The sequence below is a fragment of the Lissotriton vulgaris genome, chromosome 3_1 (assembly GCF_964263255.1).
Source record: "Lissotriton vulgaris chromosome 3_1, aLisVul1.2, whole genome shotgun sequence".
Lineage (NCBI taxonomy): Eukaryota > Metazoa > Chordata > Amphibia > Caudata > Salamandridae > Lissotriton > Lissotriton vulgaris.
The window spans coordinates 375,310,835-375,331,546 of record NC_141689.1 but is presented as its reverse complement, the minus strand read 5'-3'; the positions used below and the strand labels follow the sequence as shown (position 1 = coordinate 375,331,546).

Sequence of the window (20,712 nt, the reverse complement as noted above, 5' to 3'; positions counted from 1 at the left end):
CTTTGCGTATGCAATCCAAGTGGAAAATCCAAAAACTCTCTAGTTTTTTACGAGTTATCTCTACTAATTGACCCATTTTATTTTGAACCTTTTCCAGTATACACCACTTCAGATCAGATTCTTTATGGTTAGTATCTATACAGTGTTGTACTAGTGGGGCTGTCATTCTTTTCGTTCTTATAGCGGATTTATGTTAGCTAAAACGAGTACGAAACTCCCGACCTGTCTCCCCTATATAGGCCAGGCCGCAAGGGCATAGGAGTACATAGATGATATTACTACTCCTACAATTTGTAAGAGATTTAAACTTCACATTGATGTTGTTGAAACAAAAAGAGTCTGTTACCATAGCTGCATCGCACGCGTGGCATGAACCACATTTATGGTTTCCCAATATAATCGGGAGGCCAGTCATGGATGTTTGAATTTCCTGTAACTTGGGTGAATTTCTGGTATGAACCGACAGATCCCTGAGGTTCCTATTCCTTCTATATACTATCAAGGGTTTCAGAAACCGAATCTCCTCATCTTCTACATTTAGGATTCTCCAGTTTTTATTGATCACATTTTTTTAATCATGTAATTTAGTGACGAATGGCTGATCACACAGGGGATCCTGCCATGTGGTTCATGTTTAGTCCCTTTAAGTAGGGCATCCCTGTCATAATATTTGGCTCTTTTAAAAGCCTGTCGTACAAGGCGGTGTGGATAGCCTTGATTTATGAGTCTTTTCTTCAGTGCATCGCCATGTATATGGAAGTCGGCCAAATTCATACAGTTTCGTCTAATGCGGAGTAATTCCCCAAAGGGAATGGAATCCTTTTGGCAGTGAGCATGAAAACTTCCAAATTGTAATACCGTGTTCTTGGCAGTTGGTTTTCTAAACAGACTTACCTGCAAGATACCACAACTCCCATCAACTGTAATGTCGAGGAATTCCACTCTTCTCGTATTGTAATTTGAGGTGAACTTGAGATTTTTGTCACTTGCGTTCAACCACATAATCTAATCCTCTAACTGCATCACATCACCTCGCCAAACAAAAAAAATATCATCAATAAATCTCCTCCACAAAAAACATTCTCAAAAAATGCGGCAACCTCGTTAAAAACATTCTTCAATTCCCACTCCCCCATGTATGTGTTCGCCACACTAGGGGCACAGGAAGCCCCCATGCTCGTACCCTTTATCTGCTTAAACAGGGACCCATTAAAATCAAAGAAATTATTAAGGAGAACGACTTCCAAGCATTGTAGTATGAAGTCATCTGGTCTATTGCTGGGATATCTCTCTAAGAGGGATGCCACTGCAAGTGACATTGAGGTATGTTGGTGTACAACGCCTCAATGTCAAGCGTTACTAAGATGTCCATAGCCGAATTAAAGGGGGTACCCTCTATCTTCGCAATCATATCTCCGGTGTCTCGAATGAAAGATTCATACTTCTGTGTCAAGGGGCACAAAAATGTGTCCACATATTTTGAGAGTGGTTCGGTACTTGAGCCTATTGTTGAAATGATCGGTCGCATAGGAGGCTGACATTCACTTTTATGTGTCTTTGGAAGACCATACATCGCCGGGACTACAGAACATCTTTTATTGAGGAATATGTACTTATCATCACAGATGAAACCATCCCTCAATGCTTCTTGTGTTATTTCTCTTATAGATGAATTCAGTCTTATGAGCTCCCTGGGCTTGGCTGGTCTATAGTGCTCTGTAATGGCAAGCATTTCCAGCATTTTTCTATCATATTCCATTTTGTTGAAGATTGTTATAACCCCACCCTTGTCACAGGGTTTGATCACCAAGTTTGCATTTGTTTCGATTTTTTTCAAGGCTACATTTTCCTTTTTTGATAAATTGAAGTGGGGTTTTCTGGAGCCTTTCAATAAACGATCAATATCCTGCAAAACCTTTTGCTCAAAGATGTGGACTTTGGGCCCAACCATGTCCAAGGTGGGAGTAAAGGTGGAAGGGGTTTACATTTGGATAGATTGTCATTCTCCTGTTCAACTGGTCTCTCCAAAAATATTTTTTTTAATCTAACCTTTCTGAAAAAAGCAAAAAGGTCCTCATGAAGTTTAAATTTGTTTAGGGGGGTGCAAGGGACAAAAGATAAACTACAACTCAAAAGGGGGGATTCTTCATTGTTGAGAAATGTGGATGACAAATTGTAGATTGGTAATATGTCTTTACATATGTCAGTATTCTTCCTACATTCACTTTCTACCACCAGTATTGCTGGTTTCGTGTTTTGAAGGACATAAAAAATGATATGAACCATGTTTCAGTATATAAAGTATATAGGCCGTGAGAGAATTTACTTTTGTTGAAGAATAGTTCAGTCCCTGGCCGACCAACAATCAAAAGAAGCTCAGGAACGAAGCGATCAAGCGCAGGAAGGACACTGAAACACCCAATGAGGGAATCCTGATTATCAATTAATATGCCCTATGAGTAATACATCTGCGGACAGTACGAACACACCGGTGATGGGGGGTGGGGTGGGGGGGAAAGGGGTAGGAAGAAGTAGGCGGGGGAGGGGGAAATGGGGGGGTTAGGTAGGGGGTTAGAATAATTGATAGTTTGTATAATGTGACTAGAAATAGGATGTAAATGGCAATTGTGGGCGGAATGTTAAGTCTATAATTGCAATAAGAACCGGAACAGGATGAAACAATTGTTTGATATGTTAATCTATGGCTACTCTGGAAGGATGGGGTGGGCTTTAAGAATAAAGAGCAAGCTACCTGAATGTTGCAATGTAAAACAATAAATATGTTTAAAAATTTTTTTTTTAATTCAGTGTGCATGTTAGTGTTAATGAGGATCTGGATACAGACTTTAGGTTCTTTAAGTCTTCTAGAGTAGTTAGAACTCCAGTGTACTTTCAACCAGTCACACTAGCCTACTGTGGAGGGTATCGGGTAAATTCGGATTCCATGATGCATCTAGTCGGCATCTAGTCTGGGACTCTCCGAAAAGACAAACAGCAGGTATGGTAATCAAATGGCACGCTTATGTAATTTGGGTACCTCTCCACTGGAAACTTGTTTCAGATTTTTCATAAAGCTAAATTAAGAGAATGCCAGCGAGCAAACATTTGCCAACAGATATGAGCAATTGGCAATGAGGGGAAATTCATGTAGTCACCACTGAGCCATTAGCTCATACTACGCCGTAACAATGCATCTCCTGTTAGGAATAATGAGACAAACATAAATCAAAAATGTGCATATCTGGTAGTATTTTGAGGAATGTCTTACCAATAAAAATACAATGAAGCTAATGTAGACATAGCTCATCAACAGAGTGTACGACATTTTATGAAGAACAAGGAGCAATACAATGGCAAGCACCACACCTACCTTTGGTCAAAGAATGGATTCCGAGCTTCACTTGGGAGAAGTTACCACTTCCTATTTCCCCCCGGACTCTGTAAAATCCAATTCTTTTTCCCAGTGTTAACTCCTTTACCACCTTTTCATCCTGGGACATGTCCTGGTTGAGCTTCTCGAAGGGTGTCAGCCGGCGCGGTTTGCCCTCCTCATCTTCACCATAGCTCTCCGTTCGTACGTAGTCCTCCAGGCTGTCCTGCTTGTGCCACCGGGCATAGCGCTGGTTTCCTATGCTCCCTCCATTCATGTACACTGCGGTCATAGACAACATCAGGGTGCCTTTGGTTCTGAGGCCCCTGTAGTCAATGTAATCGAAGATGGTCAGTGTGGCCAAGTGGCGTTGGAAGATCGTCAGCGTGGCCAAGTCGCGTTGGAAGATGGTCAGTGTGGCCAAGTGGCGTTGGAAGATCGTCAGGGTGGCCACGTCGCGTTGGCAGATGGTCAATGTGCCAAGATGGCCCTCTTCTCGGGTGAGAAGGAGCTTTGGAAGAGCAGATGGCACAGTAAGGCCTTGAAAGTTGGGATTTAAAATTGATTCAACATAGTAGTGGTGCTTGTCGGTTCCATAAAACCCAATTAAATAGCTCACATTTAAAAGATGACTAGCCTGGCAGGCACATACTCTGTACCTATTTAAATGGCTCCTTTCGGAGAACAGCGCTGGCCGTGTGCAGGCTCGGGCGCTCTGTCCATCCGTACAGGGCAGGACAGCTGTCCTTGCGGAAGAATCTCCAAAAGCCTCTTCTGTTCAAGCCCCAGTCCAGAAATCGGCGCGTTGTTTATTTCTGGCCTACATTTTGTAGGCTGGCAGGGTTCGGCTCGATTGCAGTGTCTCCGCTCTCGAGCTCCGGTCTGTAGTCCCTCTTGCCGCCGCCGTCCGTGTTCATTCCTCAGCCTCTGAGGTCAGACCCGCTGCCGAGGAGGCCGGGCCCTGCCAGGGCGCGGCCGGCTCAAGCCTCGCGACGTCAGTGCAGCTCACCTTGATTTACTTGAGACGTCTTTGTGAGCCGCAGCCTTCTTGAAAATTGACCGGTGGACTGGTTACCTAAAGGGCACAAGAATAAAGTAGATGTTTGTTCATATTAAGCCGTTATGGGTCGAATTACTTGAGCAATCTATGACGTCAAGTACATTTTTACATCAGCCTCAGTAGACAAACAAATGTAAAAGCACCGATACTACACTGTCCAGACATTTTCTATTCGCAATTGGAGAGGTATTTCTAGCAAAGCCAAACGGTATCCATTTTGCTGCTGTTTTTGCAAGTTAAGATGCACATATTCATGAACTAATACCTGTATATAATGTAAATATATCAATGTAAGTCCAGTCACACTGGTCACACAAGGGCACATTTGTGCTCCAGTGCCCGTGCACACGCCCCACTGGTGTAAAAGCTTACCTCCAGGCCCAGGGCATTCGCTTCTTGGCATGTACGTATTTGCATAATTGCAGAGCTGTGCAGGAAGCAGACTGGCTCACGACTAGAGACTTGTGCCCACATGAACCGGAACTGGCAAAGGACGACCCACAGGAAAAAACGCAATAAGCACAGAAAGTAGTGTGTGAATGCTCACAAGAAATATTGTTTCAGAAAATGCCTCAGATACTGCTTCCTTCCTCCATGTGCTAGAAATCTACCCAAGTAATCTAACTTCCAAGAATATAAAATATTAACTTTGAGATTCTGGTTTTTACTTTATTTGCAAAAACTGGAGAGTGAAACAAACAAATGGCATTTTCGCAAATGTTGCACACGTTATTTCTGTATTCTTCACAAACTGCGCTCCAGGTGAAGAGTAACAGCCCGATTCATGAAACGAAATTGCGCTCGCAAAGGGCCAGATTCTGAGAATCTGGCCCTTTGCGAGTGCGATTTTTGCATTTGGGATTCATCATCCCAAATGCAAAAATCGCTATTTGCGAAATCGCATATTTGCGAGGAATTGGATTTAAGGAATCTCTAATAGAGATTCCTTAAATGCAATTCATCACCCAATTTGAAATTGCGAATTCGCAATATTTGGTCGCAATTTACCACGAAATCTGACTTCGTGGTAAATTGCGAAAATAGAGTAAAAAGCACTTTAGTGCATTTTTTTCTTGTGCATGTTACACACACACATGTCCTTTGGACATGTGTGTGCACAACACCTGTTTGAATTTGCATTTAAGGGGTGCTACAGGGTGTCCTTTGGACACCCCTGGCACCCTTTAAATCGCTATCTTATTTGCGATTAGCAAATTGCTAATCGCAAATAAGGAATAACTCCCCATTCATTCCTATGGGCCAAAAGCCCATAGGAATGAATTGGGAGTTATTCCTTATTTGCGATTAGCAATTTGCTAATCGCAAATAAGGAATGTGTAGGAATCGCATTTAATTTTGTGATTCCTACATGAATCCCATTTTGCGAGTCTGTAATAGCGATTCCTTATGATTCGCTATTACAGACTCGCAAAACGGGTCTTTGATGAATCTACCTGCTAATGCACGCACAAACTGCGAGCAAATACAATTTGATCACAGTTGTAAACATGCGCTAGTGCTTCAATGGGCACAGATACCATAGGCCTCAATTTACAACACTATTGTCAGGATAGCACATGGCCCGTTCTAGTTCGACATGCAGTTACCAACATTTCTTTCAAAACGTTACTATTTGAGATACTAAATAGTTCCTATCGCGATAAGGCATCATAGAAACTTCTCCCACAGGGCCCAATTCACAAAACATTGTAAGTTTACAACTGCAGGTCGACAACCGCACCTGGGTGCTAATGTACAAACTTGAGAAATGTACACAACCTTTCAAGGTTATGGATTGCAAACTGCACCAGTCAGACCTCCTTAGCATACTTTTCAAGTTACAGGCTACACCTGTGTGTGGACATTTCGGGCAGGGGAATTGTATATGGTGTGTAATTACGCCTCAAATAATGTCATCTCTTTTTTGCAGGGGCACATACCAGTTTTTTAAGTAAGGTAATTTTTCTAGCCAAGTGTAAAACCCTTCCCTTAGAACATGCGGTTTTGGGAGGTGTTCCTTTCCCCTCTTAAATTCAGGAAAAGTATTCACTACTGCCTCTGGCAGCAATACATCTCCAACCATTTCTAGAAGGGGAAGGGGCTAGAGAGTGTTCCAGAATACCTACAGACTCACGTTTGTGGGCGTTTACAAGCTTTCCATGCAAATTATGCCCTAGAATGCGGTTGTATGTCAACACAACGCGGGCTTTTACCCCGCGTGCCATTACAACGCGGGCTTTACATCGCAAGTTGTTACCACGACTTGCGCTGTAGGGTGCTGGACTTAGGAATAGTAAGATGTACTATTCCAACACCAGCCTACGTACAGTAGGGAAGGTGTTGGAATAGTAGATCTACTATTCCTTAGCCTAGAGCGCCCTCCAGCGACCACGACTTGCGTTGTAAAGCCTGCGTTGTAATGGTAGTGCGGTGTAAAAACCGCGTGGTAATGGATGTTCCCCCTAGAATGCCCAATCCCAACCTTTGAGTGGGATTCACTCACAATATCAGGCAAAACCATGCCTTGGAATGACCAATGCCACCTTTGAGTGGGATTTACTCACAATATTACACAAACCCATGCTTTAGAATGCCCAAATGCCAACCTTTGAGTGGGATTTATTCAGTCACAATAATACACAACAGGATAGCACTGCACACTTTTAGAAGATATTATGACTGCAAGGTCACATTTTGAGAAGGCTTTGCACTGCAAAATAGAGCATATTGTGCATTTAAGTCACATACTTGAAAACGGCACTGCCATCCACATATTAAATTTAAGAGCCGCATTTGGCAGTAACACCCCATGTCACACATGATTAATTCATTCCTCCTCAAACCTATCAACTATTGATGTAACATAGGTTTAACCTTTCCTTCTCAAGGGCACGCTTGCATCAGGAGGGATCATGCTTCGGGTTAGACCCGTGTGAGAGGTGCGGTGGACTCGGAGGAAACCTACTCCTGCCGCTCCTTTAGCAGGAGGGCTGTTTACAAATGCGAGAACCGCTGACTCCTCTCTCTCTCCTGGCTTATTTTAGGCTCGTTTCTCTTTAAGGCAACTATATAAACCAAGTGAAAAAAAGTGACGTTAATCATGTGCTTTCTTTGCAACATGTTCTAAATCTCAATAACTATTTTCGGTGCTTTACGGAAGTGAGGAAATATAAAACCTGCTAAAAACGAATCTTTGTTGAAAGTTCGAGTTCATACATTTAAAAGGCTAAAAATTAAACCCTCTAACCTTAACGGTTATCTCATCACTATCGCTAATACTGTGAAGTACCCCAATTCTAACTATTAACCCTAACCCCTAACCTTACTTATAACCTATCACCTAACCCTCCAACCCTATAAATCTAAACCTTGTCCCGAACATAAATTCTCCACTTCATCCATTCCCATGCTTTGATGTACCCTTCCGGGACCCTTAACCTACCAGTTCTAAATATCTTTCTTTAGCCCTGACACTAAATATAAAACATGATACTGTCACAGAATCTATTTCACTTTTAATAAAATGGTCAAACAAAAAAAAAAACATAGGCTAAGAACGTAACAATGTGGGGGGCGTGGCTTACCGTCAAACAGGGCCAGGCCTTAAATCCTGTCAGAAATCTTGCTATTACCACGCCATCCAGAGGCTACAAACCGACTGATGGACACCTGAATTCCACGGCCAGACAGACCAGGAAGAAAGAACTCTGGTGTAGGTGTGTATAGCAGCATTTATCAAAGTAACGTTACCAATATAATACACTCTGCGGTAGAGGAGGCCGCTGCGACCCCTCGGACCCTACCGTGACCACACTGAGAGAGGAAAGATACGCTGTGCGCTGCCCTGCCGCCGAGGAGCCCAGCTGATCCCCTGCCTCTGCTGCGACGGCCGCTCTGGTGGCAGAGAAGGGCGTGGTGACCGGCCTTAGACTGGGGGCTCCCAAGCAGGGCTTACTGACACTGAGCCGCTGCTGCAGTACTAAATGGAGCGGCAGTCCCTGGGGCCTCCAGGCGTGCGCCGGACCAGACCACGACCTGCGCTGACTGCGACACGGTCCTCATACAGAGGACTGCGACATAACCTGCCCAAGACCTCCCGCCTTGCCCTGATGACAGTGAGTCGACATGACACCCAGTGCTCAGGAAATACTGATGAAGGCGAAGTATACAGCCCTGCAGCAACAACGGACACGGCGGCTGCTGTAACAAGTAAGAAACTGCAGCGACCAATCCATGTGTAGTCACCTGCGTGATGAAAATACATTGTCCTGGTGCCTGGGCTAGGTTGCCACCGCGGAGGGCTGGTTGGTGGTGGGTGGAGTGGGAGCGGCCATAGCGGTATGGGAATCACGCCCTTGGTTACGGAGTATGGTTCACTGGACACAGAATGCGCATACAGTGCTGGACTAAGTTGCTCCGGTCACACTCACGGAAATCGTCCTGAACTTAGACTGGGTTAATGATGACCTCAGCGTGACCCCTGGCAGATCTGCCACGAAGCAGGATGAGACGACTAGCGTGAACCACTAGAGGTTGGCCCACAGTTGTCAGCCGGGATCTGTTGTACTAGGCCTCAACCAACTAGGCTGAGCACAAACTTGAGCGGCTGAACTGGCTGTACCGAGCCGAGCTTTTACCAGGCCTTAATCAATTACGAACGTGGCGTGAGGCCTGCTCCTTAGCACCGGGAACCATATCACACCCACGGTCGACCCCAATCTACTGGAGTCCCCCATAAGCCGAAGAGAAGAAGGGAACACTGGAAGCTGGGCGAAGGATTACCCCTTGAGCATTAGATCCCTTACTGTGGTCATCGGTGGTAGCGGATAGGAGAAGAGTGCAACTAGAAGCGCAGCGACCAGCTGTGCATAGCGTCAGGGGCCCACATTTAATTTTCTCTTGCGCTCAAACATAATCAGAAATGAGTTTTACAAGAGGGAAACAGCCAGACCCACTCACAACAGGGGGACCAGAGCAAAGCCAACAGGATGATACAGCCCAGACACCTGACCCTGACTGTATTCCGCCGACGGCTGTAGGGAACCCTCCAGATAAACTGGACCTCATCCTACAAGAAGTCCTTGAATCAGTGAAGGCGATTAAGCAACAAATGATTGCATTAACAACGTGCTTCACATTCTTAAAAGCTGATCATGATAAAAGAGCAGTGACTGTGAAAAAGGATAAATCGCTCCTCACCGAGATGATACCACAGCATAAAGCCCATTCAGAACAGATTGAACAACTACGCCACCAGGTGTCCGGGCCACAAGACAGGGTGGATGACGCCGAGGGCCGTTGACGAAGCAATAATGTGAGAATAGTGGGCCTACCGGAACGCAGCAAAGGATCTAACCCAGGGGTCCCCAAACCGGTCTTGGAGGGCTGGATCCATGCCAGATTTTTTGGACATCCCCATTGAGATACATGTAGTAATTTTAAAAATCTGGCATGGATCCGGCGCTCCAGGACTGGTTTGGAGACCCCTGATCTAACCCAACACAATTTATAGAACAATGGCTGCGGGACACGATCGCCTCAGAGGAACTAACTACATTCTTCAGCGTGGAAAGAGCACATAGAATCCCTACGAGACCACCAGCCCGTCTAAAAGTTATACACAAACAGAAATCTCTCTTCTTTGACAATCCAGAAGAAGCTGCGGAGTGGGTGAAGGTCACACTATCCCCTGGCTCCTCACAAAGGTCTTCACAATCCGCCTAACAGAAACCAATAAAATCACAAACGTCAAGTAAAGAAAGATCAGTCCAAAGGAGAAAGTTCTGCATAGACAAGAAATCAAGCTCTTCTCCGAAACAAATAATAGAAAGCCAAAAATCAGCAATAATGGCGGCGGCAGCATTAGATGATCAAGAAATAGGTTTGAAGGCTGAGTCAATTGAATCATCAGAAGACAATAACCTGCATTCGGACTCTGAGAACAACATGGCTCTCTTCCCTTCAATTACCCCACAGACAGTAAATGACTATCTGGGATAATACACCTGATTTATGTTCATACTGGTCTCGCACAACATTTTAAGTTAGATGAACCACCAAATTATAGGCCCATTTGGCTCATCAATGTTTCCCACAGTGTTATAAAAGGCCTGAGCCCGACCAGCAGTATCAGAGCTTTGAGAGTTACACCCATTCACCCACAATAGACCATGGTACACCCACCTCCCCAATGCAACTGCACCAAATTTTAAGTTATTTAATATTTAAATCATTTCAATAGTTTGGTCCTCAGTAGTTTTCTGGGGGACCTTGTATTGAGAAACGTTAAGGGTAATTATAAAGCTGACTCACTTCTAGGTAAATCCGCCAGCTGCTCAAAGTGCCAAATGTACGGCAAGCCCGAAAACAAAACACTTACAAATGAATTGTTACATCAGGAAAGTACACAGTGACAACCTAGAAAGTTAGGGGGATGGGATCTATGCACACGTGACACAGAATATACGCTCAACTAAATAGTAGGAAAATGTACATTGTTTTTATGCAGGAGACGCACCTTACCAACTCAGAGGCCAACAAGTTGTGGAAAAAGTGGAAGGGGCAGTTATATCACACAACATATTCTGCATTTGCGAGAGGGGCTGACATATGGATCAGAAACAGTGGAAACACAATTTTACATAGACATCAACATCACCTGTTCAATCAATTACAAACAATATTTATACATATTGAAATTATTCCATAGAAGTTGACATATATCCATCATGTTCAAAACACATTATATTCATCAAAAAAGTTTGTTCATAGGTGCCCCTTAGGGGAGAAGAGAGGAAATTAGTGCATCAATGTGCAGAAGTAAAAATTGTGTTTCCACTGGGACCACCCCTCTTTTTTTATGTTTCGCCTAGACAGCGCATGTGCTGTCTCGACGAGAGATTCTATATCCAGTATAGCGAGGCAAGCTCCGCCCACTTTCCAGCAATATTTTTGATTGGCTTCAGTCTTGAATTCTGAAATGTGATTGGTGTTTAGATTGTTACTCCCGCCTCCTCACGGCTATGTCGTCATGTATTTCCTTCCGAGGCTATTGGCCCTTTTACTTAAAAAACAGTTTGGTTCCCCTGCCTTTTCCCATTCCCTCCCGTAGTCTGTTACTTCTTGGACCAGCACACCCTCTCCACCCCCTCCCATTTCATGTTCACACTTACATTGAAAATGCAATACAGTGGCATTTGGTTGGGCATTGTTTTCTGGTGTTCTAGGATTCTGGTGAACAGGAATCAGATCCGTTTCTGTGGCTGTACCGGCTCCGATACCAGGTAAAAGTTAGCCATGTTTTTGGGAGTAATTTATGGTTTGTGTTGCTTTCTTACACATTCAGCGTTTTCCTCCGAGCGTGTTGTCTTTTCCTGTTGCGGCACACTCGTAAGTTGGCATTTATGACTTGCGTCTTCGGGTGGGGTTTCCTGGGCCTCCATTCTCTGTAGGTGCTTCACCTTCTAGTAAAGCCACTCCATCTAGTACCCAGGCTGAACTGCAGCTGATTCATGCCCCCTTTCTGAAATCAAAACCAAGACATGGGTGCTTGACGGTATCCCAGTGGTAAGATTGGAGGCGAGAAGGAAATGTTAACGGGAGAGGAGCACACTGACTGAAACGTAGAGCCCATAGGGTCAAGAGCGGGAACTACAACAGACAGTCACAGGATGAGGCAGTCTTGGAATTAGTGTGCTGTGTTCCGCAACGCAGTCTACAACCCTAATCATAAACCTCATTATTACTTTTACACCCTAGTGTTGTGTTATTCTCCCCTCTGTATCCCATTCCCCAATCCTTATCTTATACACCCACCCAGTGGTTCCTTTGAGTTTCGCTCTCAGTGTGCCCTTCATGTGCACCATAGTACCTCACTTGTTTCAGACCATTCGCTGTCTTTGTGAGGGGCACTTCACACAACAGTGCAGTGGCGTCACTAGGAGGGTGCGGGGGGTGCGGACTGCACCAGGTGACACCATCACATGGGGTGACACCGTGACCGTGACAGTCAGTGAGCATCCTTTCATCTCCAAACTACATGCAAGAGCATTCAATTACATTGTATGCAGCAGCATAAGCATTTTCTCTTTCACTATTTACTGCAAAAATATAATTTCCGCTCCGGTTGTCTGTTCCTCGCTCTCGATTCGAGATAACAGGTAAGAGCGTGGGGGCTTTCCGAAGGCATGTTAACTTGTCACCTTCAGACACTAGTGACTCACCAGCCTGCCTGAATCCATACTTAAACACTGCACTACCGCAGAGACTTCCTACAGTCCAAATAATCTTCCACACATACACCTGAACAACCCTCTCCAAAAGTCCCTCATAACCCATTCCGCTGTGTACTTCTGGTTCTGTAGCCTCACTTGTCATATTTTCTGGGACAAGTTCATTATTTCGTCATAATAGTGACTGCGGTTTGTCCCATAATGACGTCAACGTTTCATTGAATCGTGAGCAGTAAATATACTTCCCACCTCCTTACATTGCCAGGCTTTTAGGCAAATTATTTTTTCCTTGCCTCAAACTCTTCTTTGCAACCAAAGCAGCGCAGCCGTTTCCCAGCAGCTCAAATACCGTGACTCGCGAACTCAGTTACCAGAAAGCACCTCCTCGGGCAAAAGGGAAGAGGAGCTACAATAAGCATGACATATTTGAGTGCGCTGAGGCAGAGCTCAAGTACAAAAAGTGTTAGTGTTACCCGCAATGCATGGCACTTGGCAGAGCTGAATGTAGCACAGGAAATCCGTGCCGCATGAGGCGCACCCAATGTTTGCCTCACATCCGGATCCTCTGTTGATTCTGCTTTGTTGGTACCCTCCAGTAGACGTAAGAGAGATGCTCTAGGTAGAGGCCCGAGAAGACTCAGCCACAGTGTACCACCTCACTCCAAGGCACCAAGAACACCGTTCTGAGTCCTCAACATTTGCCATACAAATCATTAATTTCAAGAGTGTTAGCCCCATTAGTGAAATGGGTGCAAAAGAGGGCTACAACAATTAGAATGCATTAGGCTGTCACACAAAAGTCCGGGGCTAGAAACAGTGTCCCTAATGACCCGGAAGGAGGTGGTCACCATACGCAACCCTCGTCCCAGCAGGCACCTCACCCCCAGATTCCTTAATTTAATGGGAGGAATCGCAAGTCGCAGTCCTGTTTCACTACTTTATGTAATCCGCGAGTCTTCTTTATAGTCATTAATGTTTACATTTATTTAGATTATTTTAACATCACTTTTGTTGTCATTGACTTCAGTGAATATGTGACATCACTTTCTGTGATGTCATGAAATATACTATTAGGTTCTCAAAACTAAGATTTTTCAAAACTTGAGTGCTCACCTTTGTGATGGAAAATGTGGTCCCCCGTAAAGTAGCCTGCCCACCTCCCGCATAGGATGACCAACTGGTATGGGTGCAAATTCAGGACAGTAGGTGTAAAAATTCAGGGCAAAGGGTCAAAATTCAGCACAGAAGGTCAAAATTCTAGACAAAACCAGTGGCGTCACTAGGGGGGTGCGGAGTTATCAGTTGTGGACAGATTTTCCATGCTTGCTTCCTCTATTAATATCGCCATCGGCCTCCATGATGAATGCAGTCTTGAGCCCCTCGTGTAAAGACCACTCAGTGCAGTGGGAGAGGTGTGGTGCAGCAGCCAGGGCAGCGCAGATCTCATGCTCAACATCAACAGTGGGGGCATCCATGCTCTTGTAATGTGCATCAAACAGGGGGCTCATCTGAGGGTAAGTCCTAGTCCTTTCTATTTCTGCTGCACATCACCCTGTCTGTCCCTGTTCACATTACCTTGTGTCTCCTTCCACGCATATCACTATGACTCATGCTGCATATTGTAAAGAAAAGCTTTTAGTCTCTGTTCAGCTCTATATTTGTTGACCTGCACATATGGATGATTTTATATCTGCTGCATTTACTGAAATGTATGCCTGCCGGTGTGTGTTCGGTATTAATGTGTACATGTTCGATGTGTGCAAGTAAGCATGAATGTTGAGTGCCTGCACAATTTGAAACTCAACCTTATGTGCTATGACAAGGCTTCGCATTGCCTCTATTTTACATCATCAGCTCTGGCTCGAATTAGCAGCAGTGGCGTTACTAGGGTTGGTGTCACGCCAGACTGGAGGGCAGGTGAAGGGAAGCGAGAGAGACGGAAGTGAAGCAGGGAGGGTAGTGATAGCAAGCTGGGGTGGACAGGAATGTGGCAACACTGCAGGGAATAACAAAAGCAAGCACGGAAATACTCTGAGTAGAACGCATGGCCTCCAAGGAGCTAGGGGAGGAGTTATGAAAGGATGGGTAAAACATATGAGGTGCTTTAGACTCCGGTGTAGAGGAGTGGGCTTGGAAAGGCCCCAGAAGAAGAAGGACCCACTCCGTGGGTGCTGCACAGATGAATACATCTCCTCAAGGAGGTCCATCATGGATTCATGGGGTAAGTCGTGAGGGGGTGACACCATGAGTTACCCGCACTGGGTGACACCAACCCTAGTGACGCCACTGCAATAGTGTGATTATAAATCTACTGCTTATAGTTTCAGATTTACAGAAACTGGGATTTATGGGCGTCTGGTGCGTAAGCATTTCACGTTTGATGAGAGACAGTTGCCTTTAGCTTCTGGACACCCTCTTCTTTGCACCTTTTATATTGTTCAGCTGATGAACCACTGACAATTTTTCCTGAGGAATGCGTCTTATTTTTAGAACCCTGTTGGACTTGGCTCGCTTGCTAGGCGAGAGTTCCTGTAGGTGCCGAGCAAGGGTCACAGAAGAGTGCACTGGCCTTGCCTTCCACCAACTCTTCTACCTCAAAGACCGTTCTGCCATCCTGGATAAACCTATATAACACACGGGAGCACAGCTTCATGTAAACCGGTTTTGCAGAAGTGGTTGTCAACCACAATATTTATGCCTCAGAAAGGATGGCATGCATCTCCCATATAAACAAGTAGCACCTATACAGACGTGTAGGTGTCTTCCTAGTCACTGGATTCTAAATGCTGTGGGTCACAGCCAAGTTCAATCGAAAAAGTTCTCAAATATAAATGTCGAAGTATAGGTTTCTTTTATTATCGCAAAAAAACAAAAAAAACCACAAAAAATGGTGGGGTATTTCTTTGACCCCACCGCAGCGGCGACAGCCTCATTTTTAAAAAAATGCCAATGCTTCCATTATTTCTTCTCAAACTTTTTCTCTTCATGTTTTACTCCTTATGTTGTGCGCTGCGCGATCATTTTACTTTCAATCATCTTTCTTGAACTCCTTCTCATGCAAGGCAAATGCAAATTATCCAGGTTTCTCATGTAATGGCGGGCCATCCGAACCTCTCAACCAAAAACACGTACTAATGCATCGTTCCATTCAAGCAGTTTGTTTATTTATCCAATGCATTTCGGACCCTTTGTGGGTCCTTCGTCAGGGAACATACGTTTGAGCACACTCATATCCTCGTACATGAACCCGTCGCCGCTCTGAAACGTCATTGTTACGTCCTTCTTTCTTATGTACATTCTTTTATTATCGAACATAAATCCATGTAAAGATGTCAATATTTCTTGAATCTTCTTGAATCTTCAATCCATGTAACCATTATGGTACTATGGTACTATGACATGCATAATCAATATCTATGATGTGAACATCAATTCCCAAGGCATTTCTGCCCCAGGGCCTTCATCAGGGGAATATCTATAACGAAAATCAAATGAAAAGACCATAACTTTAAGAGAAGAAATGCGACTTGACTTTAACCCTACATCAGAGATTCAGAATACTCTTTCAGACATCATCCAAAAAGCCATGGTCAACGGCACCATTAGTGACAAAATGAGAAACTATCTAACCACCAACAACCCCAAAAGCCCGAGCTTCTACATGATGCCTAAAATTCATAAGGACCCTGTAAGACCACCTGGTCGTCCTATTGTTTCTACACGTGGTAGCATTCATGCACCTGTGTGGAAATTGTTGGATAGGTACCTTCAACCATTTGTACAAAGCATGGGATCGTTTATTAAAGACACAACTGATTTTCTAAACAAACTGGGTGGAATACAAATAGATAAAGATGAAAACATACTCTTGTGCAGCATCGATGTTAAATCCCTATATACTTCGATACCTCACCAGTCAGGCATAGAAGCTGTGGAAAAAGCTCTCATAGGGATGGACTATGATGAACAAATTAAAGTGTTTCTCATGGAACTTCTTGTATTTACATTAATGCACAGCTATTTCAAATGGGAAGAGAACTGGTACCTTCAAAATAGTGGCACGTCGATGGGTAATTGTGCAGCTCCAACTTATGCGAACATTTTAATGCACAAGTATGAAAGTCAACATATTCTCAGTTCCTTTAAGTGGATGAACAACCTACGTCTATATTTGCGATATATAGACGACATTTTCATTTTATGGAAAGGCACAGAAGAGAACTTGATAGCAAACGTCATGGATCTCATCCTGATTGATGATCGCATACAATTCACACATGATATACAACATGAAATGATCAATTTTTTGGATGTGTCAATTACCAAAACTTCAACTGGACTTGAAACTAACCTATTTGTCAAACCTACAGTTCGCAACAATACCTTATCCGTGTCAAAAGAATCGTCGAGTGATGAACAATCTCAGAATATGATTCAACGTTTTCGGGACAGAGGGTATCCGGAAGAAATCTTATCTCAGTACTTAGAGAAAGTCAAAACCAGAAATCGATCCAATTATTGTCTGCACAAACTACAAGGAACAAATCTAGAATTACATGTGTGAGTAAATTTTCCACTATCAGTTCACAATATAAGAGAATTATTAGGAAACACTGGACTCTCTTACAAACAGAACCTGACTTCAACAACATCTTTCAGAATACCTGTTGTTTGCATTTAGCAGATCAAAAAATGTTGGCAAAATGATTAAACAGTCTAGCGACTATAAAGAAATTCAAATCTACAAAGGGACTGTTCCCTGTTGGAACTGTAATATTTTCCACAACATACTTCAGGGTAACTTTATTTCTCACCCAATGAAGGGACATAAAATTCCATTACGAGTTAATGCTACCTGCGACACCTCCAACATCGTATATCTTTTTAAATGCCTGTGTGGCATGGCGTATTTTGACCAAACAGAATGCAAATTGAAAATACGCCTGAACGAGCACAAAAGTAACATAAGAACCAAAGCATTAAACTCAGTTGTCGCAACTCATTTTTTGGAGCCAAATCATCACATCAGTGAAATCAAAGCTTTGTAATGGAAATCATCGAACGCCGAGAAGGAAGAGACAATAAAAAAATGTTTACTGATGTGTGAGAATTTTAGAATTTATCATCTTAACACCCTGAAGCCTCATGGGATGAATGATAGGACAGAATTTTCTTGTTACTTGTAATTTGATTTTATACCATCAGGATAGCGTTCATTATTGTCTATACTTAAGTGTTTATCCACAGCGTGCTCCGGACACACGTTGTGTGTTTAATATTGTCTGACATTTACTGCTATTTCTGTTTTTATTTCTGTTTTTATTTCAGTTTCTTTGCTTTACTGCTCCTAACTGTTTCAACCAGTATGTTCATTAAGTATGTACGAGTTGGTGTTACCTGCTATCTGGGATATCGTAATGTGTAGGAACTTTTTTCTTTTTGACATACTTTATTGCGCACTCCTTTAAGCACCCAAAACGCAGCATGTTCGTTTTTATTCATTCACTTCACACACATAGTGTATCACTAACAGCTATCCCTTTAAGCCCGGGATACGTGTTACGCCAGTTCCGCATTTAAACCACATCCACTGATAATACGTCACACCCCACCTGAACTTCGCATGGACGGCCGTGAAACCGCCTATCACTTCCTACACTTTGGGAGCTTACATAGTGTTTGTCTGGTAAGCACATTGCTTGGATCTTTGTATTTGAGAATCGTTTAAGCATGTTCCGTTCACTGCGTCTTTTTTACAGCATGTTGCCATCATGTTTTTGTGTTCCTCTGTTATTAACAGCCATTGATTTTCGTAGAATGCACGTTTGCTACGCGGTTAATTTCACAACCGTGGTTGGTTCTCCACTTACTACCGTTATCGTAATCTTGTGCACATCACTGTTCGAAATACATCGGCACCATTTCTTTTGCAAAACACCTTGAATTTTATTTTTTTTGTCAGTTATCACATCTATACATACACCCAAACTGCCCTAATCTCTACACACAATATTGTGGAGTGTGTCTTTAATCTGGTGAGGCCATTTCCAGTTTTTTTTTCTCTTAAAATTATGGTCTTTTCATTTGATTTTCGTTATAGATATTCCCCTGATGAAGGCCCTGGTGCCGAAAAGCATTGGGAATTGATGTTTGCATCATAGATATTGATTATGCATGTCATAGTACCATAATGGTTAAACAAACAAGTGGTTCTGTCGGGTAAGACACAATACTTTAACAATGCTAGTAGATGCAATTAAAATATCATATCAATGAGAACTCTCTGATACACGTATGCAAATGAGAAATAAATGCTCAGGCAATAGGAAAATATTCATGTAGCCAAATGGTGAATTCATGTAACTTTATATCAGAATTCAATCAAGTTTGTACTGAATTACCTCATTCAGTGATAAACAATTGATACAGGATATGACCGTCAAACACAAGTGAAATTCAGTGACAATTGGTGAAAAAAGTGCTCAGTGCATGAAGATATATACAGTGAGATAAATAAATACAGCTATATACAAAAGTAATTGAAAGGCCAGGGATTGATTGGTCTCCAAGGAGTCCTAATGATTTTTGAGGGATCCTGGAGTTTCTGGACCTAAGGTAAGCGTCGACGTTTCGACCCTAATGCGCCCCAGTCGGTGGTCGCTGCAGGTCTTTATCAAGACAGGTGTGGAATGGTTGACAGTGTGGATCAGGAGGATATTCCGCCTGATGAGTTGCCGCCAAGTGGCTTATCGTATCCGTCTCAGTGATATCAGGGACGATCCGTGAAGAGGCGTGTGGAGTAAGGTGTCTCCTCTCGGCTTTAGCGGTTTCTCTATAAACCATAGTACCATAATGGTTACATGGATTGAAGATTCAAGAAATACTGACATCTTTACAAGGATTTATGTTCGATAATAATACAAACCTATACTTCCACATTTATATTTGAGAACTTTTTCGATTGAACTTGGCTGTGACCCACAGCATTTAGAATCCAGTGCCCAGGAAGACACCTACACGTCTGTATAGGTGCTACTTGTTTATTGATTTGATACACTCCCGAGCGGGGAGCCATTTTCTGGAGCATGGAATACACGTCAGTGTGTGATTTAACCACCAGCAGTGCACAATTGCATCTTTTGTACATCTTCCATATGTCATAGCCTGTGATGGAGCAAGGTGGTGAAACAAAATTTTGTGTACCCCTTGTGAAATCATACTCCAATAACAATAACTCGTATTATTGAAACGTCGTGCATGTATAACCAACGCAGAATAAGAAATGCACCTACATGAATACACGTGGGAAATTAATCTTGATTGTGTTGCAATCATAATCAACTAATTATGGGATTTTGTCATGTCCTAAATTAATAAGCAGCTTTAAATTAATGGAATGCGACATATATGTGATCTTGTCTATGTGTCTGTGTAAAAACGCGAAGATAAAGTAAGTATAATGCGCTTAAATGTAGCTTTTTGCTAGGTAAATACTAATTGGGAAAACCTTAGTAAGGTAAACAGAAGGGTTAATGGATTTAAATTAACGTTCGTTTGTGTTTGTTTCTATGATAGTTCCCATTTCTGAGTCATGAGGCCTAAGAGAAAATGGAGTCACTCGATTATTGTGGCCACAAATGAACTGAGCATGCACGAGTCAAAGACTAAATTCGAAAGCGGGCTGCTTGTGCCTGGAGTGAGAACAGTTCAAGGACAGACTGTCCTGGAAGTGCAGATGGCTGCCAAGTGATGAGCACAGTGGTACAGAACGTGGGAAAGAGGCCGAACGTTGCGAATAGGGAACCGGACTAGGCTGGGCATTTAATAAAACAATAGGCCGATAGAAAAATTGCGGACGGAAGCAAACATAAGTTTAGATGACTAGATAATGCTCATCCACCCTAAAATTGTCCAATCAAAACTCGCATTTAAGTAAAAAGATACACTTTTAGTTAGATAGAGCTAGTGAAAAAGGTATAAAAAGTGCTGATTGTACTGAAGGGTATCGCTTCCTTCAATTTCCTCTCGAGATGCTGCCGGACTGATGATTT

The 20,712-nt window shown here is 43.2% G+C and overlaps 1 protein-coding gene across 1 annotated transcript in view; it reads right to left on the bottom strand.

Annotated features, from left to right (window-relative positions):
• The window catches only part of NIM1K (NIM1 serine/threonine protein kinase), a 143,260-nt gene extending 138,842 nt beyond the window's left edge, over positions 1-4,418 (bottom strand). The window contains exon 1 of the mRNA XM_086962939.1: positions 3,371-4,418. Coding sequence (XP_086819065.1) covers positions 3,371-3,671 — 301 coding nt within the window. The 5' untranslated portion in view covers positions 3,672-4,418. The remainder of the gene's footprint in view (positions 1-3,370) is intronic.
• Between the last annotated feature and the right edge of the window lie 16,294 nt (positions 4,419-20,712).